The sequence below is a fragment of the Psammomys obesus genome, unplaced genomic scaffold (genome assembly GCF_907164565.1).
Source record: "Psammomys obesus unplaced genomic scaffold, mPsaObe1.curated_primary_1811, whole genome shotgun sequence".
Classification (NCBI taxonomy): domain Eukaryota; kingdom Metazoa; phylum Chordata; class Mammalia; order Rodentia; family Muridae; genus Psammomys; species Psammomys obesus.
Genome location: NW_026596046.1, coordinates 33305758 through 33333387, shown reverse-complemented (window position 1 = coordinate 33333387; position 27630 = coordinate 33305758). Strand labels below are relative to the sequence as shown.

General features: G+C 36.8%; 1 protein-coding gene across 1 annotated transcript in view; it reads left to right on the top strand.

Moving 5' to 3' along the window:
- The window catches only part of Emsy (EMSY transcriptional repressor, BRCA2 interacting), a 56413-nt gene that overhangs the window by 21681 nt on the left and 7102 nt on the right, over positions 1–27630 (top strand). Inside the window, 6 exon segments of the mRNA XM_055623265.1 lie at positions 6677–6953; positions 10483–10743; positions 16099–16248; positions 18175–18345; positions 24563–24699; positions 27066–27233. Of these exon segments, the coding sequence (XP_055479240.1) occupies positions 6677–6953; positions 10483–10743; positions 16099–16248; positions 18175–18345; positions 24563–24699; positions 27066–27233 (1164 nt within the window).

Sequence of the window (27630 nt, the reverse complement as noted above, 5' to 3'; positions counted from 1 at the left end):
CTTCCAGCTTCCTACTTGGAGTATTATACGCCTGGCTGCCAGTATTTTAGAATCAATCTTGGAAGGTGCTGTGGTACCTGGGCTAATAGGTGTTTCTAAGTCTTATCTCAGGGACGTGAGTAACACCTGCATCAGCACAAAGGCTAGTGGCCTGAGTGTTTAAGACGTTGCGCAGAGCGTGCACCTAGGAAGTGCCAGCCCCTTTGCTTTGCAGTGTTCCTGGAAGTCAGCATTTTCCAATATGCTGATAACAGTTAACTGTCTCAAGTAAATGAATCTACTGGTTTACTGAAGCATCCCAATTTCCCAATGAAGTTAATTGTTGTAGATGATTTCAGGGTTTATTGAACATAGTTTTACATTTTTACTTGATTTCAGTAAGCATTTTTGAATGTCACTATTTACATGGTGTTGCAGTTACTCCTTTTTTTTTTTTTTTTGTATGTGTAAGAAGATTTTTTTGCTTTTGTTTTGTTTTTGCTTTTGGTGTGTGAGTGATGCTGGGGAATGAACCCAGGGCCTTGAATATTCTGGTAAAGTGCTTTGCCACTGAGCTGTATCATCCTTAGCTCTTAGTTATGCTTTCTGAGCTGGCCTTAACACCAACTGACTGTTATATAACTATGCTTCAGGTTGATACAGTAATGCTTTTAACTGCCTTCACTGATAGATCTTATGGCTATTTTTTTTCCTCTTCCTCCTTCATCTACTTAGAAATGTTTTGGTATTCAAGAAATAGTGTAGAAAAGCTGTAACCAAAAGACTACCTATATCTCATTTGTATTTTGTTTCTATTGTGTGTTTCATTTTTATTCATTATTTTTATAAGTAGTTGATGTTATAAATTTCAAGTTTATTTTCTATTTCTCTCATAGACTGCTGAGAGTAGCTTTGACCTGTGTTTTATTCATCATTGTGTTCCCTAGAACTTAGAACAATGCCTTGGCATGTACTAGATGCTAATTAATATTTGTTGAATGAATGAATTAATAAATGAACAAATCAATACACACATAAGTAGCTCTAGCTCCAGTATGATCTGGTTATGTTAAGTAATCACTTTTCCACAGAGCTGTGTCACTGGACTTCTGCTAATTGTCTGCTAATCTACTTGTTTTCTTTTAAGACAAAAGTAATAATAGTATTTCTTAAGAGTTGCTAAGAGAAAGAGATAAGATTATTCATTGAAAATAATTATAGTCCATACAATGAGTGTTTAACAAGAGTCACCTAACATCATTAACTTTCTGATTTGTTTTTAGTAGACTTACATAAAAAAATGTTTGTAACAGATGGGGTTCCCTGTAAGTGAAGTATGAATGCTTTGGTTTCTTTTTTCTTTTTCTTACTCCTGTTTTTATGTTGAGGATTTTGAGATGAAAATGAATATTTAAGTTTGTCAGACTCATGCTTTTAAGAAAGCACATTTATTTCCAAAGTCATATATAGGCCATACCATAAATTTTCAGATTCAGAAAGTTAGGCTTATTTGTGTTTAAGAAAAATAAACATTTGAGGAAAAAAAAAGGCTCATTTATTTCACAAATAATTACTGAGTATCTACTGTGTCTCAGTTGTAAAACTGTGTTCTCTTCATTTCAACTCTTCCATCTGTTTTTTTTTTGTTTTTGTTTTTGTTTTTGTTTTCAAGGATTTTGGACAACTAGATTATGGTTAGGACTACCAAATATACTTTCTGTGTTTTGTTTTGTTTTCTGTTTGCTGGATAAGTAGATTTAAAAAATATTTTTGTCCAAGGCTGTTGTCATAATTGTATTTACCTTGGATTTCTCACAATTTGTATTTAAGTCAACTTAGCAATTAGTAATTGTAGGTAAAGTGACTTTACATTAAGTATAATTGTTTCTGACTTTGTAAATGGTGTTTACATTTAAATAGGTTGTGCATTTTTAGTGTAGATACATTTCCACGTATGTTAATATGCCTTATGTAAAACAACCTTGGTACAGCACTGATATAAACAGAGCAACAGAATATAGCTTTATGCTTTCATGTGCTTGATTGATATTTTTCATTTTGTCCTTAGGGTGCAAGTCCCAGCACTCTTAAGGAGTTTTTGTGAATGCTAGAAGGTCAGTAATTTGAATTATGGCCTGAATAAACACTGTGTGGTTCACTTGGCTTCTAAACTTTTTTAATCTCCCCTCTTGTAATAAGCAACTTCAAAGTGTGAGTGATCTGTCCAGGGTGGATCTCTAGTTTGGGAAGCATTTTTACAGATCAGAAATCATTTGTGTACTGAAATCTCAAACTATGTTTTATCCTGTGTCTGTTATCTAAAATGTGCTCCTAAAGATCCTAGCTTTATTCTTTTCTTAATGTGAGAACCCAACCTTCATACACTCATTCTGAAATTTCAAGTATTTGAACTATGCATGCTTCTCTTTCCCTTCCTGTCCAACATTGCTAATTGACGATAGCTTACTTTTCTGCCAAGCCTAGTGAATCCTCTTTTGTACTGCAGTCGTCAGCATTGTGCCTCTTAGAAGCTGTGACTATTGGTTCAGGATTGACAAAAGTGTCTTTAGTACTCTAATTAGTGCATAGGGTGTGGTACCTATGAGTTCTCTGTATACTCAGGAATATTAGCGTTAGGCAGGGGAAAATGTTTCCAATGAAACAAACAGTATGTTGAGTATCATTTCTAGGTAGAAGTGATCTGTAATGCTCTTCATATCCGTCGAACATTAAATAGGAATAATAAGCTGCTAGTAAGTACCGTTTGCTAACTCTCAACTATTGACCACCTGCTATGTGCCTAGTAGATGCTTCACATGATTATGTCATTTAATCCTTGTAATGATTTTTGTAAGGTTGGAATTATTATCCCTATTTTACAGAAAAAATAAATTCGAGCCTTGATGTTTTAATACATCTAGTAGCCTGTCATTTGAAAGTGGTAGAGGCAGGATGATCTAAATTCAGGCTCATTTGACTCTGAAACTTATGACCCTATTACCATATTGGTTCATTTCTCAGATTGTATAATAATTCCTTGGTTGTTTTCACTAATATTGCATATTGTTGGCTAATCCAGCCTGCTTGTGATTATACTGACCAACTCACTACAAAGTTGTCTGCTGGTCAGGACATGTCTTGATTGTTAAAACAACAGACTTTTTTAAAGTAATGGACAAGCACCAATGTCTTAAATTCTTTGTTACACTGAAAATATGTAGTAATGGTTTAGATAAAGTTTCCTTGTTGTAGATACGGAGTATGAACTTAACCCAGACCGACTTAAGTTCAGACTTTCTTTAGAAAAAGAAAAAGAAAAAGGAAAAGAATTTCTTCCTTAACTTCTTTGTTAAGAAGAATTTTTTTTTTTTCCAAAACAGTTTGTTCTGTCCTAGATAGGCACAAGTAATTTTAGTGAAAGAACTGGTTATCACTGTAGTGATGCTTACTCACCCCAGACAAAACTGATGCATACTGTCAAAGCATAGCTAATTCTGTATTCTCTGCTGTGAAACGGGGATAATAATAGTATCTGTGTCATGAGATTAGGCAACAATTAAATAAGCCCACATACATATCAGCTCTGGGAGCTTTTCTTGGTTCTGTTCTAGGAACCCTATGGTTGTCGTTCATCAACAAGTTTTAGTGTCTCTGTTTGTTAAAATAATTTGAATCCGATCGCCTCCCTTTCTTTCTTCTAACACCTCAGCCCAAGAAATTGCTGTCACTTTTCTGGCCCTCTATATTAGCTGCCTCTCACTTCCTGGCAACTAGAATGATCTTTTTAAATAGATACCACATCTTGTTTCTATGCTTAAAATCTTCCCATGGCTTCTTATTGTTTTTTTTTTTTTTAAATTTATTATTTTATTTATTACAATTTATTCACTTTGTATCCCAGTTGTAGCCCCTTCCCTTGTCCCCTCCCAACCCCACCTTCCCTCTCTCTTCTCCTATGTCCCTCCCCTAGTCCACTGATAGGGAAGCTCCTCCTCCCCGTCCATCTGACCCGAGCCTATCAGGTCTCATCAGGACTGTCTACATTGTCTTCCTCTGTGGCCTGATAAGGCTGGCCCCCCACTCAGGGGGAGGTGATCAAAGAGCCAGCCACTGAGTTCATGTCACAGACAGCCCCTGTTCCCCTTACTAGGGAAACCCACTTGGACACTGAGCTGCCATGGGTTACATCTGTGCAGGGGTTCTAGGTTATCTCCATGCATGGTCCTTGGTTGGAGTATCAGTCTCAGAAAAGACCTCTGTGCTCTGTGTCCAGTTTTTTTTTTTTTTTTTTTTTGTGTGTGTGTGTGTGTGTGTGTGTCCAGATTTTTTTGGTTCTGTTGCTCTCCTTGTGGAGCTCCTATCCCTTCCTAGTCTTTCTATTTCCCCCTTCTTTCATAAGATTCCCTGAACCCTGCCCAAAGTTTGGCTATGAGTCTCAGCATCTGCTTTGATACCCTGCTGGGTAGAGTCTCTCAGAGGCCCTGTGTGGTAGGCTTCTGTCCTGTTCCCTGTTTTCTTCCTCTTCCAATGTCTATCCCATTTGCCTTTCTGAATGAGGATCGAGGATCTTACCCAGGGTCCTCCTCCTTTCTTAGCCAACACATGCTAGAGAGGATGTGGAGAAAGAGGAACCCTCCTCCACTGCTGGTGGGATTGTAAACTTGTACAAACACTTTGGAAATCAATCTGGTGCTTTCCCAGACAGTTAGGAATAGTGCTCCCTCAAGGTCTAGCTGTACCACTCCTAGGCATATATCCAAAATATGTTTAAGTATACAACAAGGACATTTGCTCAACCATGTTCATAGCAGCTTTATATAGTCAGAGTCTGGAAACAACCCAGATGTCCCTCAATTGAGGAATGGATAAAAAAATTGTGGTACATTTACACAATGGAATACTACTCAGCAATTAAAAACAAGGGAATCATGAAATTTGCAGGCAAATGGTGGGAACTAGAAAAGATCATCCTGAATGAGGTATTCCAGAAGCAGAAAGACACACGTGGTATATACTCACCTGTAAGTGGATATTAGACATATAATATAGGATAATCATATTAAAATTCTTATTGTTCTAAAGTATCTGGCTTTCATATTTGATAGAAATTCTGCTTTTACCCTTTCTTGCTATAGGCTTTCTGCACCTTTTTTTTTTTTTTTTTTTTTTAAGAACCTTGGATGACACTGGCCAGGGATCTTTTATTCAGTGCTTTTCTCTGTGAAATTCGCTGCTGCTAACTCTATGGTTTCTCAGGCTTACTGACTTCTCTCGCTTTATATATTGTTCTCTGTACTAGGCTGGGAGCACATCCTCATAGTTCACCTATAAGGTGCAACAACTCCCATAAGCACATCTGTCACTACCATTTCTCTTTGCTTATAAGAATGTCTTAATTTGTCTGTATCTACTGTCATGGCCCTACTGAAGCTTCGATCTAGCAGATAAAGAGAAATAAATAGATTTATTTAAAAAATAGACTTAACTTTTAGAAGTTTTAGATTTACAGAAATTTTATAAAAGTTTCATACTTTATACTTCTTTCCCCTTTAATATTTTTCACTAGTATGGTACATTGTTTTAATTAATAATAATGCAGTAATACTGACTTGAGTGCAGAGTTTGTTTGGATTTCTTTGGGTTTTATTTGCTGTCCTTTTTAGTTCTATGGTTCCCACCTAGGATGTCACATTCTATTTATCTGTCCAGTGTCCTTAAATACCTTTTACTTTGAAAGTGTCTCAGGTTTTCCTGCTTTGTTTATGTTTTTGATAGCTTTGATAGATCAGGTATTTTAGTTAAGATGCCCCACTTGTAGAATTTTCATGATGTTTCCACCTTATTAGATTAGATTATGAATTTTATGGAGGAAGATCACAGAGAAGTGGTGCCACTTGCATTACATCATATGAAAGGACGTGACCTATCCTGACTTTACATGGTCTAGTCTTCCATTATTTCTTAGTAGTTGAGTGCCTTATGAATGTCCGTCTGTCCCTTAGATCTTTAAAGCTTCTTGAATATACCAAACTTGCTTTTGCATTGGGCCTTTGATTCCTACCCCTCATGCCACTGAGTGCCCTTCAAGGTGTTAACAGCACATGGTTTATACCCTGACCTCATTCTCATTTCTACTCAAATGTCACCTTAGAGAGATCTTCACTGAGTACTTTATTAACAAATAAAAATTCAATATCTCTTCATCCTTTTTTTTTTTCTTTACCCTGGTTTATTGTCTTTTCCACTTGTTTCTACATGTCATATATTTTTATTGCTGTCTCCGCACTAGAATGTAAACAAGTAAGTTTTGTCCATTCTTCTATCCCCAGCATCTAGAACCATGCCTGGCACATAGTAGATGCTCAATAAGTATTTACCTGTGAACAAGTCTCCACATTACTTTTCTCATGTTGTGGTGTGAACTTATCCTCTAAGTTATGTGGTGTGGTGGGATGCTTGTAGAGCCATGTCATGCACAACACTGAACTCTGCCTTAAAATACTTGCTGAAAATTGGTGTGTTTAGGTAGTTTTGATGATTGTTGGTAAAGGAAAATATTCATATACTTTTAGTTGTATATTTTTCTCTGTTGAATTTTTTTCATATTACAAAGCTTAGTTTTGAATTGTATGTGAGTTTAAATACACTTGTAGTATATAGAAGGTACATTGAAATAACTTTTTTTTTTCTCCTTTAGGTTATTATAGTGACCACATCACCAAGTTCAACCTTCGTGCCCAACATTCTCTCCAAATCCCATAACTATGCAGCGGTCACTAAGCTTGTACCAACATCGGTCATTGCCTCTACGACTCAGAAGCCACCTGTTGTTATAACTGCATCACAGGCCTCTCTGGTCACCACCAGCAGCAGTGGCAACACCAGTTCTACGCCATCACCTATTTCTAGTACAGTTGCAGTAACAGCTGTGGTATCTTCCACACCATCTGTGGTCATGTCAACAGTAGCACAAGGTGAGTGGTGAACCACCATTTAATTCTTTACATGTGTGGAGGAATTTTGAAAACAACTGAGAAAGTGAAAGGGGGAGAGAGAGAGAGAGAATGTGGGCGAGATGGAGAGAGAGGGAGGGGTGGCTACTTTTTAACTCTTTTATTTGGGGATCTTTAAGCCTCTACCCCCTTCCAACTGCGACCCTAGATAGGAGAGAAAGAAGGTTAGAAGGGAAAAGGGATTCTTCTTTAGACTTAGTTCCAGCTGGCTAGGGTTCTTTGGGAAAATCAGTTTCAGTCATCAAGATATCCAAGCAGAACTAGCAGCCTTCTTTCCCCTCTCTGTCTCCTCAAAGTGTCCTTTCCTCTCTGGGCTCTGGTATTTATACAGTCTCAGAGTTCTCAGAGTTTCAGTTAACTCCAACTGGGAAAGACCACACCCCTCTCTGAGCTGCACAAGGCTGTTATCAGCTGTGGATAAACTAAGGCAGTCCCATAACTCACACTTGAAATTAAAACAAAAACATATTTATATAAGTTCTTAAACCAAAACTTCCACTGAGAGGAGAGAGAGAGAGAGAGAGAGAGAGAGAGAGAGAGAGAATATGTTCCTGTCTTGGGGTTGACCTAACCTCCGCTGTTAGGTCAGCAATGACTTGCCTGCTCACCTTTTCTTAGTTTGAGAATATGAAGTGTTAGCAATTTTCTTTTCTCTGTAACTCCTACACCTTGTCCTGTCTTTCTCTCCCCGACCCCCATTACTTTCTAAGTTCTTCCATTGAAAAAAATAGATACATATTGTGAACATGGAAGCAAATAGATACATATTTAACCTTTACCTTATATAGAAATTAGCAGCATATTGTACATGCTGTCGTGCACTTTAATGTTTGGATAGAAGAATTTATAATTTGGTGTTAAGTCTGGTCTGATATCGTAGAGAGGTGTGAATTGGTGTTTTGTGTATATATGAAAATAGTTTATTTTTAGGTGACTGCTACTTGTTTGGTTCTTCTGAGTCTTTGTTCAAGATTGGAAGTAGTACCTAGCTTTTTGGTTGTCTCTAGTGTCTGTCCTTTTGCCTTCCATTAACCAAGGAATGGGCCATTGCTAATTACTTAGTTTGACTGCATTTTTATTCTGTTGCCACTATCTCTTATTTGGTAAGAAATTTTTTTTTTTCTGTCATTTTATCCTTTTCCTCATATCTTCTATGGACTCCATGAATTCCTTTCACGATAGTATGACAGTCTTCTGCTGACCTTAGTTCTATGCTGAGCCTGCTCCATCTTAGGTAGCATGTCGCTTCCAGTTCCTTTGATTCTTTCATTTTATTTAGACAGGTTCTGAAAAAAATCTCTTCTCCACTCTGTTCTTTTTTTTTTAATTAATTAATTTATTACATATACAAGGGCTTTGACTGCACACTGGAAGAGGGCACTAGATCTCATTATAGATGGTTGTGAGCCACCATGTGGTTGCTGGGAATTGTACTCAAGACCTGTGGAAAAGCAACCAGTGCTCTTAATCTCTGAGCCATCACTCCAGCCCCATGGTCTCCACTCTTACTCCATGAGATTCTGTTCTTGTCAAATTTTCCTGTCCTACCAGTTTTGTGATGGCCCACGTAAATAATTTCTTTCCTTTTTGAGAAGATTACTTATTTATATTTTATGTGACTGTGGTTTTGTGTGGCCGTGTACATTCATGACACACGTGTGGAAGTCAGGGGATAACTTGTGGGAATCCTAGGGATTGAACTCAGGTCCTCAAGCATGGCAGCAGTCCTTTTTATCTGCTGACCCATCGCACCAGCCCAGGAATTTCTAAGATTTTTTTGTTTAATTGAAACTGTTTAACAAGTGTGTTGTCTTACTGATTTTCCCCTCTCTTGTTATCTTTTTAAACACGTAAAATATGACCAGTAGTCTTACTTTTATTATCTTTCTTCACTTATACTTTATTTGTATGATTGTGTATGTATCTAGGTGTGTGTCCCAGAGTGTGTGGCAGTCAGAAGACAACTTTGTGGAGTTGGTCCTCTTTTTCCACCTTTATGTGGGTTTTATGGATCAAACTCAGATTGTCAGGCTTACACAGCAAATGTTTTACCCACTGAACTGTGTCTTTTGCCCAATTTATACTTCTTTACATAAAAAGGGGTTTAGGGCTTCATTCTTTTTCTAAGGTTCAAGTTACAATTTTTAACTTATTTTATATTTTAATTAGCCCTTTTTTTGGCATAATGAAGTATTTCAGGCTGGGTAACTTTATGATGGAAAATGATTTGTTTTGGCTTCTGGTTGAAAATCGAAGATCAAGAACTTCCATCTGGTGCTGACTTTCTTGCTTTCAGATCATCAGGATCATGCAGAGTGATCACGTGGCAAAAGACAAGGATCACATATGTGTGCCTTCTCTGAGTTCTTTTTCTCTTAAAAAGCCATTGTTGTTCAATTATGGGGTTCCTCCTCAATTATCCTGCTTAGTTTTAATGCTCTCTGAAAGGCTCTATGTCTAAACTATGATCACTAAGTCAGATGAAGTTGCTTGGTTTTTAAGACTTTTCATTGAGGATTGAGTTTCAGCACATGGGCTCTGGTCTATACCCAAACCATAGCACACATTGACTGAAAATTATCAGTGTAGATTCATTCATAATTCTCCCAAAAATGGACTCATAGATTTTATTTGCTGGTGTTCCCTGTATTTGTTTGGACATCCAAACGTAAAATAAATTAATTGTTCTAGAGTTTGACTGGATTAGTATCTAAATTTATTTGAAAAATGTGATGAGTGATTGCGTGAATAACTTCATGTAAATAAATCTTGATTGACTGACTGGTTTTTAACTAAGAAAGTTTATTATTTCAGAAATCTGTAAGACAGAAGGCTTTAGTTAAGTTAGGTAAATCATTGGACCATCCATGAATTTTATTTTTCCTCCCGAGTAACTTCTTTGTTGGTAACTTCATTGTTGGTTAGATGAGTACTTTGTAGGTATCATAGCCAGCTATGAAAGTACCCAAAGAATGGAGAGAAAATTCCTTTTTGTGTAGCCTGTCTAGAAAAGAGAAAACCTCACCTGGATATTCTCTAGGAAAAGATTCCTCTTATAGCATGTTATCTGTAATTAGCTTTACCTTAGTCCAAGAAAAAGTAATGGAGTCCCATGACAAGCTTACATCAATTGAGAATTGCCCTCTAAAGCTGGGTTAGGTGTCTAGGAAATGTGCATTCTCAAGGGGGAAACATGGTTTTATTAGAAAGGAAGAGAGAAATAAGACTAGCAACCAACAATAGTGATAGAATTAAACAACAATGAAAAAAAGCAAGATGGTTACAGGAAATTTAGAAACTTGTTAATGGAGCAAGACTATAACCAAGAGTAGGCACTGTGATTAGTCTACTTTGTAGATTTTTTTTTTTACAAAAGTTCAAATTTTTCATCTTTTTCCAAGATGTTAGTTTGCTGATGGAATGGTTCACATCCTTCTTCTTTTAACCTGTCCACCTTCCCCTTTCCTAAATCCTTTTTTCTTTTCTGTAGGTGTATCTACATCAGCAATCAAAATGGCATCAACAAGACTTCCTTCCCCCAAAAGCTTAGTGAGTGCCCCTACCCAGATTCTTGCACAGTTTCCTAAACAGCATCAGCAGTCTCCTAAGCAGCAGTTACATCCAGTGCAGCAGCAGACCCAGCAGCCGGTGGCCCAGCCTTCCCCAGTGTCTCAGCAGCCGCAGCCGCAGCCTCAGCAGTCACCACTGCCACCTGGTCTCAAACCTACCATCCAGATCAAGCAGGAGTCAGGTAACTGGAAAGTGTGTGTGAGGTCTGCTGGGAATCCTCAGTCCACAGTTCTCCTTGCCCTGCTGCTCGTGAGCATAGTGTGTCTTCCCATTTATTTATATCTTTTTACTTCTTCCTTCATTGTTTTATGGTTTCTAGTAGGAAAAGCCTGTAAATGTTTTTTAAGCTGCATGCTTTTCTTAGAGTGACTCTAAATAGTGTTGTAGTTTTAATTTCCATTTTACATGTTTATTGTTGGTGTGTAAACATGTTGCTGAACTTGTGTTCTTCTAGCTTGCTGAACTTTATTACTTCTGGAAGTATCTAGGTAGATTTCTTGGGATTCCTATGTATGCAGGATGTATTTTCTTATGTCACCTGTAAATAAGGACAGGCTTTTTCTTCCTTTCTAAGCGGTATTCCTTCCCAACTACCTTTCCTATATCTTCTGTCTTATTTCATCAGCTAGAATGTGTAATAAGTAGGAGTGAATGGAACAGACATTCTTGTCTTAATGCTGATATTGAGTAGAAGGCATTGGGTCTTTCAGTGTTGAGTGAGGCCTGTTAGGCAATTTGTATAAGTGCTTTCTGAGTTGCGGATGTGACATTTCTACTTTGCTGGGGCTTTTCATTATGACATCGTGTCAGGGTCTGTCAGATGCTCTTCCATGTTCAAGGGGTGTGACCAAATACTTCTTTTTGTGTTTAGCTGCTGATATGCTGAATCACATGGGTTGATTTTTTTTTTTTTTTTTTTTTTGTTGAACCAGTTACATATATGAAATAAGTCCTACTTGATCATGGTATAATTCTTTTTTATACATCAGTGGTTTCAGTTTTTATCTCTGTTCATGAGAGGGTTTGTTAAATGTATGTATGTGGTGAATGTGTGTATGTATGTTCCCATGTGAGTGTGTGTAGATGTATGTGAAGGTTTCTGTGCACATGTGTACAAGTTCATGTGGAGGCCAGAGGTTGATGCTGCTGTCTCTTCACCTTATAAGCTGAGGCAGGGGTTCTCACTTGAACTCAGTGCTTGCCAGTTTGCTTAGTTCAGTTACCCAGTATACTTTGGGTTTCCTTGTCTCCACCTCTCACCTCTAGAACACTGGGATTACATCAGGACACCATACCTGTCTGGCATTTCTGTGGATGCTGGGGGTGTGAACTCAGTTTCTCAGATTATCTGCTGAGTTGATATATAGTTGTCTTATTTTGTAGTGTCTTCGTCTAGTTGGTTGTCAAGGTACTAGTGGCCTCAGAATGAATGAGTTTGAAGTGTTCTGTTTTCTAGAAGAGATTAGGGAAGATTGGTATTAATTCCTTAAATCCTTAGCTGACTTCTCCAATGAATCATCTGGGCCTGAAGATTTTTGGGAGCATTTAAATTATGAGCCTTTTTTAATGGTTGGGAAACTTTGGATTAGCTGTTTCATCTTTATTGAGCTTTGGTAGCTTGTTCTTTTTTTTTAATTTTTATTTTTTACATTAGTTACAGTTTATTCACTTTGTATCCCAGGTGCCTCCCTCCTCTCCTCCCAATCCCACCCTCCCTCCCTCACCTCCTCCTATGTCCCTGATTTGTTCATTTTTTATAGTGTTCTGTCTGCATGTGTGCCTGCAGGCCAGAAGAGGGCACCAGATCTCATTATAGATGGTTATGAGCCACCATGTGGTTGTTGATAATTGAACTCAGGACCTTTGGAATAACAGCCAGTGCTCAACTTCTGAGCCATCTCTCCATCCCCGGTAGCTTATTAATTATTAAATTGTCAAGTGGTTATTTATCACTGTCCGTTCCTAATTATTCATTAAGTGGCTACAAGATCTATACTAATGCTCTTTTTCTTTGTTAGACTTTCTAGGGAGTTTCACTTTCATTGAGGTTTGTTTTTTTTTTTTTGTTTTGTTTTATTTTTTAATAGTTTTGCTTCATTGATCAGTTCTTGTCATTTTTCAGTTTTTGTTTTTTTTTTTTTTTCTATTTTCTTTGGCTTCCTTTTGCTTTTTTAGCTTCTTGACTGGAATGTACATTTTGATTAAAGTGCGTTTTTTTTTTCCTATGCATTGTTAGTTCTACATCTATTTAACTGCTTTGATGAATCCTCCTCAGCACTGTTTTGTCAGCATCCTTTGTTGCCATTTTCTTACAGTTTTTGTTCTGAAACCTCTCCTGGGACTTTCTCTTTGACAATTTATTTAGAATTATGCTATTTTATTTCTAAATGTTTGAGCAGCTTTCCCTCCCTTCCTTCCTTCCTTCCTTCCTTCCTTCCTTCCTTCCTTCCTTCCTTCCTTCCTTCCTTCCTTCTTTCTTTCTTTCTTTCTATTTATTATTTTTTTTTGATGGCTCTTTGGTATTGGTTTCTAATTGGATTCTACTATGGATTGAAAATAGTCTTTGTGGTATTTCATTTGGCATTAAGTAACTGGTAAGCCGAAGTCCTGTTTTTTCTTGAAAGGGCCATTTTCTGGCTAGGACTGTGCAGAAGGGACCTTGTATTCGTGAATGTAGCAGTCTGGAGTGGAATTACCAACTTACTGAACTGAGGGAGGGAAAGAGAAATGGTCGTGCCTCACATGTCACAGAGCTTGGTTTTAGCTTTTATAGGTTTGGTTGGGTGGGTGTTTCTTTGTTTGCTATTTGCCACATGATTCCTTTCCAGAAGATTCTTTTTTATTGCTTTTTTTTTTTTTTTTTGAGGAGGGTGTTTCGAGTCAGAGTTTCTCTGTGTAGCCTTGGTTGTCCTGGACTTACTTTGTAGACCAGGCTGGCCTCGAACTCACAGAGATCTGCTTGCCTCTGCCTCCTGGGGTTAAAGGCATACACCACCACGTCTGGCTTCTTTTACTGCATTTTATTTATATTTTGTGTGTACCTGTGTACACGTGCACATGTGCTGTATGAGAGCATATGTTTGTGCATGTTGTGCCATCGTGTGTATATGGAAGTCAGAATACTCCTTATAGGAATATGTTCTTTTTCCACTATGTGTGTCTTTGGGATAAAACTCAGATGGTCAGGCTTGATGTCAATGCCTTTACCTATGGAGCCATTCCATGATCCCCAGAGCCTTTTAATGGTGGTTGTTTTAAAACTTGCATTAGTTCCACTGTGGGATTGAAAAGTTCCTCATGCCATCTCATCAGGCATGGCTATCCGTATGCTTTAGGTGCATTGAAATGATTGTCCTTTTGAAGGCAGCTCTCTGGGCCTGTCACTTGCTGAGAGTGTTGAAGTTCTTAAAAACTTCTTTGGATGTTTTGTTTATTTGATTTGCTCTCCCTTTAAAGGTCAGTTTTGAGAAATAATGTTTTCTTACAATGTTACTTATTTCATCCAGGTTATCAGTTGGTTTGCATAGCCCTGAGTAGAATTGTCTCTTGGTTCTGTGATTATTTCTTGGAGCTTCTTTCTGCTTGGGAATTATGTAGTATTATGGCTCATTAGTAAAAAATGTTAGAAGTAATTTTTCTTTGTATATATTATATTCAGAACTATTTTTAGAATACTTACTGAATTTCTTGGCATTAAGCATTATAAAGTATTAAATACTTTACAAATGTATTTGATCCTCACAGTAGCCCTATGAGGTATATACCAATATAATTTTTATTTTGTAGATAAAAATAGAGTCATGAAAGTTATTTAAGTAACTATGTCAAATACCATAATTTCAATTTCTTTCTTAGCTAATGAAAGTTTAAGATTATCTAAAGCTACTAAGTACGTAGATCTGTTTCCTTAATAGCTCAGCTTAAATCATCACCTATATTAGTTACTTTCTTGTTTCTGTGACAAAAACCGTTGGGAAAGGAAGGGTTTACTTTGATCTGAGGTTAGAGGACCATGATGGTAGGAAAGTAATGGTGGCAGGAGCTTGAGGCAGTTGGTGAGGGAGGAGAGAGTGGGCAATGCTAGTCCTCAATTCCTATCTCTTTATCATTCAGTGCAGGGTAAGAGCCCATGGAACGGTCTAGATCTTCTTTCCTTAGCCTAATCTAGAAAAATTCCTCTAGACATGCCTAGAGGTTTGTTTACTTGGTGACTGTAAATTCTGTCAAATGGACAGTTGAGATAAACCATCATGCCACACCATAAACAATATAATGCATAATTTTCTCTATGAGAATACTTAGTTTTAGATATTTTCTTTAAAGATTAGAGTGGAGAAATGACACTAAATTTTTCTTCTTTAGTTACCACTGATTTAAAAGTACACCTAGCTTAACAGCTCATACTTTTTAATGTTACATTGGAAAGCCAATGTAAACAACATAACATTGTAAATTAAAAAAATTTAAAATGTATGGTGGGCATGGTGGCACATGCCTTTTATCCTAGCACTTGGGAGGCAGAGGCAGTCGGATCTCTGAGTTAGAGGCCAGCCTGGTCTACAGAGTGAGTTCCAGGACAGCCAAAGCTACACAGAGAAACCCTGGCTCAAAAAAAAAAAAAAAAAAAAAAAGAAAAAAGTAAAAAAGTCCCAACATAAATTCCATTTTTTATACTTATTTCATATTCCCTTTGTGTTCTTTTCACATGCATGTTTTATGTAGGTGTAGTAGTGATGTGGCCTTTTTTGGCATTCAGTATTTGATAAAGTGAGTTATTAAAATACTTTTTTATAGAAAGCTATTTAAGGACTTTGGGTAGCGCACTTGCCTAGCATGTCTGAATCCCTGGGTTCAATAGTACCAACAACAAGAAAGTTTTGTTGTGTTTTTGTTGTTGTTGTTGTTGTTGTTTTAAGCTGGGCATGGTAGCACACATCTGTAATCCCAGCATTCAGGAGACAGAGGCGGTAGAATCTTTAGTCCCAGGCCCGCCTGGACTACTCAGTGAGCACTAGGACAGCCTTAGCTACATAACGAGACCCTATCTCAATACAAAACAATGAAAAATGAGACAGCCGTTTAAAAAACCAAACAAAATCTATTCTTAGCCTATTAAGTTTTCATCAGCTTACTATGTCAGTTCAGAGAGTCATGAAAAGTCTTTGTTGCTGAGAATCTGGAAGGGCTATGTGGACTGCTTTTGAGTTCTTATGTTAGTCCTTTCTTCTCAAATACTTGTTTGGAACAGAATATTTTCTTTTGCTAACTGGTTTCAAAACTTGTATGCACACTACCATAGGTAAAAGTCCAGATTTAGTTTTCTTTAAGAAATCTGTTAATGTAATATAGCTGAACTCTTGAATTGGGAGAATTAAGGAAAGAGGAGTTTGAGCAATGGAAGCTTAGAGTTTCATCAGTGTCAAAAAGGCATCTCTAGGGTAAGATTCAGTAAATGTGTGTGACTGTTGCCCTATTGGGCTAACTGACAGTTTAAAAAACATTATTTGTACTGAGATTTATCTTTTTTCTTTCAAAGGTGTTAAAATCATCACACAGCAGGTTCAACCAAGTAAAATCTTACCCAAACCAGTGACTGCAACTCTCCCCACCAGTAGCAATTCCCCAATTATGGTGGTTAGCAGTAATGGTGCAATTATGACAACTAAACTGGTAACTACTCCTACTGGTAAGTTTCTCAAGCATCAGTCCATTCATTCATGTCATCAGATAATTTCCCATACCAGCAGTGTCACATTGCACATCCAGAAACTGAGACACTTCTACAAACAAGTCCTTTTTATTTGTTTAGAGACAGGGTCTATGGCTTAGAATTCTCTATGTAGCTGAGGATGAACTTGAACTCATTCTTGATCCTCCTGCCCCTACCTCCTGAGTGCTGGGACTACAGATGTGCACCACCACACAGGTTTATAAGGTGCTGGGGATCAAACCAAGGGCCTGGTTCATGCAAGGCAAGCTCTCCACCAGTTTTCAAAAGAGCTTTCTTGTCTCCCTCTACTCCTGTCCCAATCCTGAAGTTAGCACTTTTATGATACTTTTTTTTTCATAGTCCTGTTATCTTTCTTTATTGCAGTTACTCCAATTTCTACCTACCTAGTTGTTTGTTGAGTTGTTTTATTCATATTAGACAACGAGCTTTATGGGAGTAAGAGAACAAATTCTTTATTCACCATATGTAGGCACTCAGTCAAAATTGTTGAGTAGCTGAAAAGATGCCCAACTCAAAAGGATGTTACTCTCAAGGTTAAGAGTTCATGTTACATTACCATGTAATAAGTGTTGCCTAGTCTGATGGAAGCATGTTACTTTTCCTGAATAGAAGAGTACAATCAGCTTGTGCTTGAGGTGGTAACAATGTAGAACATTTTAAATTACCAGCCTTTGTGACCTTTATAAGTATTAAATGGTATCAAGTCAGGAGCTAAGGGGATAGCTCAGTGGGTAAAAGCACTTTTTAAAACGTTAGTGTAAGGAACTGGGTTCAAATCCCAGAACTTATATAAAAGCCAGGCCCATAGCAATGCTGGCTGATGTTTCTGTGTTTACAGTGTAGCAAATGTTTCTTTTAACCAGTTATAATTCAAACTTTATACCCTTGTAGCATGTTTACTTTGCACTAGACCTTTTATTTTTTCCCCCCTGGTTCAGATATATGCTGTGATTAGTCTAATTCTTCTTAATGATCTTTTCATGGTTGTAGTGGTTATAAGTTTTTAAAGTAACTTTCTAAAAGTATTTTTTTCTCATGTGGGTAGTTTGGAAATGTCTGTCACATGGTCTCTGAATCTCATTTCAATTTAAACAAATGCCATCTTAGTCTTTTCTATTTTACCTCTTCGTTTTCCTTAAGGCTAATCTTTGCTTTAGGAATAGTCTTTCTGAGTTCCTGGATTTATAGGAAACTGCAGTAGACTCATCTGATTAGTTTTTAATCCTTCTTTGAGAAAGAGAAAGTCATAGAAATAGTGGGAAAGGGTATAAAGTCCTTTGAGAGAGACGTAAACAGAGTTCTAGCAGGTCAGTTAAAGTTGAAGAAATGTGCAAATAGAGATAATTTTAGGATAAAAACTGTTCATGATAATTTGTGGCAGTTTCAACTATATCTAGTAAAATGAGGGACTGATCCTTTAAAAGAGAGAAATCTCTTTAGAGTATAAAACAGAAATAGTATAAAATTTTAGGTAAATAATATTGCTTTATTTGCTGAATGGTGACATTGGATTTGGCTCTGGGATAGCATCAGACAGACACAGTGACTTTAATATCTGTAACAAAAACACCTATGTAAGATGCTTTGGCAGGAAAATGGTTACATTTAAGTATTCACACAAAACTATCGAAAGAAAGATAGTGGGAGAAGGGGAGGGTTCTACCTTTCCTTGGGCTGGTAAGTTAATTTGAATTGACTAGGCATTGGTTCTTGCTGTACACAATGAAAACTGGCTGTAAAATTGTAAATGAATGTCTTGACACCTTGCAATTGCATATTCAAATTAAAGTGATATAGTTGACGTTGGACTATAGTGAATTATATGATTATCATTCCTTTTGTAAGTATTGACAATTTTTTTTTACTACTTTCTTCTTAAAGGTACTCAGGCAGCCTATACCCGGCCAACAGTGAGCCCATCCTTAGGTCGTGTAGCCACAACCCCTGGAGCTGCAACCTATGTGAAAACTACCAGTGGTAGCATCATTACTGTAGTACCCAAATCATTAGCTACCTTGGGAGGAAAGATAATTAGCAGTAATATTGTTTCTGGTAGGTATGTCTAGAATATGTTAAAAGCATGATGATACTTGGTTAGAAGAAAAGCTGTGTTTCTCTACAAGACTCTGTTTTAAAAATTTTATTTATTACAATTTATTCACTTTGTATCCCAGCTATAGCCTCCTCCCTCATTCCTTCCCAGTCCCACCCTCTCTCCCTCCTCCTCCTCCTCCCAGACCCCTCCCCCAGTCCACTGATGGGGAGGTCCTCCTTTCCTTTTCTTCCTTCTGACCCTAGCCTATCAGGTCTCATCAGGACTGTCTGCATTGTCTTCCTCTGTAGCCTGGTAAGGCTGCTCCTCCCTCAGGGGGAGGTGATCAAAGAGCCAGCCACTGAGTTCATGACAACAAGAGTTTATTAATAACAATTTGGTTTTTTTTGCTTCAAGTTGCGATGCTTTGTTTTCAGTCATAATATGTAGTGATTAAATACAGTTTTAGTTTTAGCACTAAATGTTCACATATAAAGCTTTTGATAAATTCGAAGTTGAAAGAGCATTTAGTTTTAAGTCACAATGCAAAGATTATAGTTCATTTTTTTATTTAAAAAATAGTCTCACTTTGACAACCCTGTTTGGCTTTATATAACTTGGTATTGTGCCAGCTCTGAAGACGTGGTCACATGAAGCTGTTCAGTGCCTTAAAGAGGATAATGGAATTGTATTTGCATCTGAATATATTTCAGGAACATAGTTTGGATTTTCAGTTACTGATGTCATTTTAGCTTATTAAACAAAATATTTGATTATCTTTGCTTTTCACCATTTATGCTGTTCGCTTTTAAAAAATATTTTACTGAGATAGTAAAACTAACCTTTTGCCTATTTATTGGTCTGTTGAAACAGTACCTGGTTTTTATTGGCTCATTAATCTTTACAGTATTTGGATTATAGGTTCTGAAGTGAAATGTTAATGTGGTGTTTGTTTTCACTGATTATTATTTTTATTTAAAATTATGTAAATGCTCTGATTAAGAAAGCCTTGTGGATTTTAACTGTCTACAATTTTTGTAGACTAGTCATTAGTCATGTTTTGTCTGTCCCGGGTGAGTTGTTGTAATATTTTTAAAATCAAAGGAGTAAAGTTCCTGGCAGTAATTGGATGTTGCTGATAACTCAGAGAATGGAAAAAAGCATAACGGGGCTTGGTGTTGGCATAACGCTCTGTATTCAAAGCTGTTAATTTTGGCTCTGCTCTTAAATGTAAGTGAGAAAACCCAGTTTTTGACAACCTGAGGAGGGAAGGGATCATTGTGCTGTGGCTTCTAAGTGGATATTTAAGTAACACAGTTAATACTTACTATTTGATGGTACCTTTAAATAATATAAAGCTCTTGCTCAAACACATTTCACAAAGTTGACCTTCATGGGAAGATAGCTTTTTATGACCTTGAACAGCTTTCTTACGTGTATCTTGAGTTCATGTGGTTTGTATTTTATAGAGTACTGTATATCTGCAGGTGTGTCTAGATGTCATAAAGTCTCTTTTGGGACCTTATTCATGGTGTAGCTGCTCTGTACTAGATTAATGTAAATATGCACATCCTAGAAGTGGAGATACCTATCTAATCTGATACCTATCTATAAGCACGTGCGCATACACACACACACACACACACACACACACACACACACACACACCCACACACCTTTGTATTAAAAATGAAATTACTCTTGCTTGGCTAGGTGCTGTTTCATGTGAATAGGTGGTTCGACCTGAGGAGAATTTTAAAATTCTCCAGCTTTTCAGCACTATAGGATATACTGAATAAAGTTAAAACAGTTTAACTTGGTGGCAAATACTTTTACCTACTGAGCCATCTTTCTGGCTCCCAGTTTACAATCTTTACTTAAAAAAAATAGCACTTCTACTTTACATTCTTGCTGTCCTGTGACACTGAGAGTATACAATAGTAATTTACAAAGTCTATTCATCATCAGCTTGTAGCAAATTTAAATAGTTTTTCACCTTCATCCATGAACAGGTGATGGTTCTGACTTACCTGTCTCCCACACAGAAGAAAGCCCGCCCCCTCCCCCAAGACAGGGTTTCTCTGTGTAGCCTTGGCTGTTATGGACTTACTTTGTAGGCTAGGTTGCTGAAATATTTTCAGACATTTGGCTGTAAGAGTAAAAAATTTTGGGAGGTACAGGGGGGATACAAAGTGAATAAACTAATTAATAAAAATAAGAAGTAAAAAGAATAGAAGATTTTAGAAAAAAAGCAAAAAAATTTTTTTTTCTCATTGTGGAGGACTTTAGAAAGGTGCAAGAAAAATTAAGACTCTATAATGTTTTATGTAAATGTTATTAACAATTTATATATTTTTCCATATCAGTAAATGCATTTTGACCACCCCATGATTATGTAATATTCCGTGTGTACCATAATTTAATAGTATTCTTACTGTTGAATGATTTAGATTGTTTATAGGTTTGGGTTTTTGACTTTCAGATTTTTTTTTCTTCTTCCTTGGTTATAAATAATCCTGTGGTGAACACATATAAACTATTTGTGAAGCTCTTGTTTCCTTAGCATAACACCTTACAAGGCAGGTTAAATTTCTCAAAGTAATTTTTAAGAAAAGTTTTATTTTTATTAGAAGCATGTGGAAACTATGTGATTTGCATATTTTTGTGAATGTTGTTGAATGTGATTGTAGAAGTACACTCATTTTATGCACAAATTGGGTTCCTTCAGAGATGAATTCATTATCTTAACCCTAAGGGCATTGTGAGGACCTGGGACAAGACTTGATTGTGACTCCTTTAATCTTTCCAGTGTCTAAACAAGGAACAATTGTTTGTATACTATTTTACTAAATTATTGAATCATTCTTTCAACAGAGCAGCAGAAAACATTACACAAAACCCAAGATAGGATGATTTAGGAATCCATGGTTAGTAGGATCTAAGCCAATAAATTGGTTAAGTCAGCACACCACGAGCAGACCTCCTCAGTGCCCCTTCCCCCACACCATTTAATGCTATAGTTTGTTTTGTTCAGGCTGATGGAGAACTTGTGGTCCTCCTGCCTTACTCACTGGAGTAGTGTAGGGTTACACCAAGCCTGGCTATAACTGTTGGAGTTTTTCATAGTTTGTTGCTACTGTTTGAGACAGGATCTTACTATGTGTTCTAGGCTAGCCTCACACCAGCTATATATTCTAGGCTGTCTTTGAACTTGCAGTTCTTTTGCCTCTGCAGTTTACAAGCATCCTAAAAAAAAAGAAAAAGAAAGAAAGAAAGAAAGAAAGAAAGAAAGAAAGAAAGAAAGAAAGAAAATATGGAATGCATCATTATTATCAGAGCCCATTGTGATCCAAATGTGATTTGTGTTTTTACCCTTTCTAAGCATAGTCTCTGTAGGTAGGTTTCCTGAAATGCCAGATTCTGTATGTGGTGCTATAATATGTAAACATTTACACAGGATTCAGTGTACCTGATGAACCTCAGCAAGAACACTTGCTTAGTATGAGCAAGGCCCTGGGCTTGATTCCCAGAACTGGAGGGGGTGGCGGACGATGACACTAAAGATGCTAACCAGTTTTTGCATGTTCTGTTATGTTATAAAACTGCTGCCTTTTCTACTTTTTGAACGTGTAATACTTCTTTGCATAGATTTCTTCTTAGTTGAAGCTTGTACACTGGAATGTCAGTATTGGTCATTGTAGAAAAGAATGCTATTCTATTTTCATATAATGTTATACTTGTTATTTTCTGTTATTCCTCTTTCTCCCAGTTTGTTTTATTGAACCTCCCTCTGCTGCCCACTCTACCCTGTGCCCCCTATATCCTCCTATTGGTTAAGCTGGTAGACTTGATTTATGACTGTCTTCTAAATCGACAAACCTTTGCAGTAGAAGAGATAGATATTTTAGTGCATATAAATAAAACTGGTTGTTAAGTTTTATCTAAGACTTGGAAAAATGGCTCAGCAGTTAAGAGTGGTGACTACTTTTCCAGAGGACCAGGGTCCAGTTCCCAGCACCAACATGGCAGTTCACAACTGTAACTCCAGTTTCAGGGCATCTGATGCCCTCATAAGAGATATACATACGTACATGTAAGCAAAATACCAATGCCCATAAAACATAAATAAATAAATAAATAAATAAATAAATAAATTTTAAGAAGGAGTTTTTACCCCCCCTTAAAAAAATGGACCTTATGTTTGTTGTTGTTTTTTTATTTTTTTAAAACTTTTTTTTAATTTTATTTTTTTCTTATTAGTTACATTTTATTAACTCTGTATCCCAGCCGTGTCCCGCTCCCTCACTCCCTCTCACCCTTTATGTTTGTTGTTAATTTAAACATATAGTTTATATTTCTTTGAGGTAGTTTTTATAAAAACACTTTTCATTATCAAATATTTGCTAAATTTCCAGGTTTTTAAAAGGCCTTCATAACCGTATATGAGGGGGTTAGAATTAATCAAGAGTTAAAGTTGGTTTAAGTGAATAATGCAGTTCATAATTGTGCATTTATTCACAGAGTAGTTGGAGGAAAAAGCAGTTGTAAAGCTAGTTGGTAAATGCAGGTGCTTTCCAATGTGCCTGCTGAGTGGCGCCTTGGACTGAGGAGACATTGGGTCATAATAAGTGCATTGTGAAGATCTGTTAAAAAGGATTTCTTTATTAGCAATTTCTTAATTGTTTAAAAATATTTTTAGACTTATTTTATGTATATGAATACATACATGCAAATCTGAAGGTGTTTAGCATGCACATGCCTGTTGCCTGCAGAGATCAGAAGAGGGTATCGGATCCCTTGGAACTGGAATTATGGATGGTTATGAGCCACTGTGTGGGTCCCTCAGGTCCCCTGCAAGAGCAACAAGCCCTTGACCTCTGAACCACCTCCCTTGCTCCTTCTGAATAATTCTAAGGACTAGAATTTTCTTAAGATTATTTCATATAATGTTAATCTGAATTCTAAAAAGGAATGTTATTATTTTTCCAGTGGAAAATAATAAAAAATTGTGTAATATTTTTGAGAATAATTGGGAGTGTTTGTTATTGAGTGCCCATTTTGTACTTAATCGTTTACTGCACAGGCCTATAGAAAAATATGATCTGCCTGCCTTTCTAGGCACAGAAAATTTTAGAAGCAAAAATAGAATCAGGCCTGATATGCTCAATATAAAATCAGCACACTGATGGAAAGGTGTATAATCTTAAATCTGTCAGAATTTTGAAAGTCCCATACAGGAGTTTGGGCTTTGTGGTATAGGTAGTGGGAAGCCTCCTAGCTTGCCTACAGTTTATGTTGTTGCCTGTGAACAGGAGGAACTAATGTGGCTAAATGGTAGATTAGGACAGTGTAAGCTGCAGTTTTTGTTTATTGCTTTTAATATTTATTCATTTTGTGGGGTAGGAGTGCTGAGGTCAGAGGACAACTTGTAAGAGTTGGTTCTCTCCTTCTACCATGTGGGGCCTATGGATTGATTTCAGTCACTAGGTATGACAAGCAAGTATCGTTATTTGATGTCCATCCTGTCACCCCACATGTAGGGTTGAGACATTCAGGAGGGAAAGTTGTAACTAGATATAGTGGGATTAGGAATACTCTTTAAAAATCACTTTAACCTGTTTCAGATTCTTGATGTAAAAGGTTTCATTTAGGATGTTGGATTTGGTATGGAACATCAGAACTGTAAGATAGAGATGCTTGAAATGGAGGAATGGCCACATAAATTTAATATTAGATTTGAGGGAAATGCATGTCATAAAGTAAGATTTTTGTTTATTTTTAATGACGGGGAAACAGCTAGTGATAGTTTTAGATTTGGAATTTGGTATGTAGGTCCTTAGATTCGCAAAAGATGATTGCTTTAAGACTCCTTGCTGGGCCTGGTGTTACATGGCTGTAATACCAGTTCTTGGGAGGGAGAAATAGGTAGGCAGATCTTTCTGAGTTCTAGACCAAGCCTGTTCTACCTAGCGAATTCTGGACCAGCTAGAGCTACATAGTTCAATACTGTCTCAAAAACCTTCAAAATAAAACAAAAAGAGTCAGTTCTAAAAATTTATCATTCTGGGATGATTTAGAAGTTACTATTCCAAGTCTTTATTTTTGTCCTTAGGACCACACTCACGTCACCTAAAAGTTGACATTGTTTAGACATGTATTGCTTGTATAAGTCAAACAGAAACAACCAAGTGTCACTAGTCCTTAACTCAGGCCTCCTTTTCTTCCCCCTTCTCTAAGGAACGACTACCAAAATCACTACAATCCCAATGACTTCCAAGCCCAATGTGATTGTTGTACAAAAGACTACAGGAAAAGGAACGACCATTCAAGGCCTCCCTGGTAAAAACGTTGTCACAACATTGCTAAATGCTGGAGTAAGTAAGACCTTGAGCACACTCAGTTTAAAGGCCATCTGTACAAACATTTCCCTTAGGCTATCAGAACCCCATAGTGGATGGAATGGCTTGATTCTCAACTGCTGTGATAGAATAACCTTTACCTAGCATCAACTAATGGCATTTTTCACAGTAATTTGAAAGCATGTTACTCATAGCTGCTAATAGCAGGGTGGTTTGTGACTGTGATTTGAGTGTTTAGTTTTCTTCAAATGGAGAATTCCACTGGCTTAGCTGCAGGAAGCCTTGGAACAATTTTATTCCTGCTTACGGCCAGTAGATTAGCATTTGACTTAGGCTGCACAAAGAGAAACATTTGACTTTAAAATAAAATTAATAGATGGGGATTTGTTACTTAAAGGTTTGTTTATTGTTTATTTTTTCCATTTGATGTTCTGAAGGCAGTTGTTAAGAGGTTGGAGGTAGACACATTTAGGTTTTATGTCTCACTGTTGTAGTTTGACCTTGGGTGACTTATTTAACCACTGTAATTTTTTATTTCTTTATGTCTATATTAGGGTGATGGTAGGTTTTTTTTTGAAAGTGCTTAGGGCAGTGTCTAATACATGGGAAATTCTCAATCCTTGGTTTCTTATTTTTCTTGGACTTACTAGCATCCATACCTTTCCTGACCTCACTAGAAGGCAAAGATCTTTCATTTTAAGTAGACCATAAAAACGTATGTATCACGGTCTTTTATAATGTTAAAAAGCAGACCATATTAGGCCTTTTCTGAATTCACATTAGCAAGCCAATAGTGTGTGGATTTATAAAAGGGTCATGTGTGAATTTTTTCTAGTAGATACTAGAGCAATAGTTTGGCAGGCAGTGCTAGTAAAGTGAACAGCTCAACCTATAGCACCGTTACCTTCAGCACATGGAACATGTGTTTATACTCCCCCTACATCCCGGGCAGGCCCACTGCATGTGCCCTTTCTCAGATGACCCCCTGCAAGCTGGGTGCTGTTTGGATCACAGTACTTGGCTGGGTGGTGAAGGCATTGATAGGTCAGCAGAATGAATCAGAGTTCTTTCTGGAAATGCTGCTGCAGACAGTATTCGAGAGTTGAAATAACTGTCTATTGGAGACACTTTGTCCTTTAGATAATTGTAGTTGATGGTGAGGTTGATAATTTTTGGACTTGGACTTAGAACCGAATTCTCAATGGTTGCTTTTAGACAGCTCACCTGATTGCTTTCCATTTACCAACTGCTAAGTCTGAAAGTTGCACATCTCTGATGGTGATAGCCAAAAATTAAGAAAACCGATAATATGAAAATTGCCAGCTCTTTAATTTTATGAATTTTAATTTAAACATTAATAATGAAATTACTGTATTTGGATTTAATCCAATTAAATTCAAATAAAACTGTGCTGAGATTAAAAATATGACCTAAGTGGTACTTCAGAAGAAAACAATGGGCTGAGGATACAGATTAGTGGTGGAGCATTTGCTTATTAACATTTGTGAGGCCCTGAGTTCAGTCTCCAGCAACACATACACACATACACACACACATACGCACACAGGGAGAGAGACGGACAAACAGACAGATAATCAATAAAGCAGGTGAAAATTCAGAAAATGCTGAAAGGTTAATGGGCTTGAATCTATAATAGACTAAAGTGGTTTTGGTAGCATTCTTGGAAAACGTGAGAAATGACTTAAGTTTTATTCCCCTTTCTCTCCATAGAACCTTAGAAAGAGTGTTAATATATTTGTTCTCATCTTTCCCATATTTCTTTCTACAGACATCCTGCCTTATACCGTTATATGTCTGACTTATATGTGTATGTTTATCTGCTGATATACTGCAGTTTTTTTTATTATGTAACTATTCCCTTCAGATATACTAAAAAGTAAAAATGAATATGGAAAGATGACCTATAATCTTAGACATAACAATTGTTAACATTTTAGTGTATGTTCTTCCAGAAATTTCTGTTTTAATAAAGGTATTCTATGAATGGGATGGTATAAGTTTTTAAATGTTCTTAGATATGGTGATTTAAAAAAACTCATTAATCAGAAATAATTTCTTATTTTGGCTAGAAAGTTGTTCATATGAGTTGTAATATTATTTCAACAAAGCCCAGGGTTTTGTAATCACTTAGAAATCTTGTACCTTGATGCATAATTTACAGTCCTTTTCCTATGCTGGCAAAATCTTTCTGAGTGTTTTTTCAGTAAAAGGACAGTTTTTTTTTTTTTTTTTTACTGGAAAGAAAAAAACAACACAGTTGTGGATTTTGTTTGTTTTGTTTTCGGGTTTTTGTTTGTTCTATATCATTTAAATGCATATATATCTATAAATCTCTTAAATAATAATTGGCTTTAATTTAGGGAGAGAAGACTCTTCAGACAGTGCCAACTGGAGCAAAGCCAGCTATAATCACCGCTACGAGACCCATCACCAAGATGATTGTAACGCAGCCCAAAGGAATAGGTTCCACAGTCCAGCCAGCAGCTAAAATCATTCCAACAAAAATTGTATATGGACAACAAGGGAAGACACAGGTATGCTGTACGATATGGTGACTTAGTGGCTTTTGAATGTTTAAAATTTTCAGATAGAAATTTTTTTTCCTTTCCTTTCCCTCCTTTTCTCCCTTCCTTATTATCTGTCTGTCTGTCTATATCTATTTTGAGGCAGTCTTTCTATGTAGCCCTGGCTGTCCTGGAATTGTGCTATGTAAACCAGGTTGACCTTGAACGCACAGAGATCAGCCTGCATCTGGTAGGACTGAAGGCTTACACCACGATGCTGAACCGAGGTAGAAATGTCAAGGAAAAGATCAGTGGGCTAATAAGAAAAGAAACAGTTTTTTGTTTTTTGTTTTTTAAGTCAAGACTGAATGTGTATTTATTAATCTGTTCTTAAAACCTGTTTTTTTTTTTTTTTTTTTTT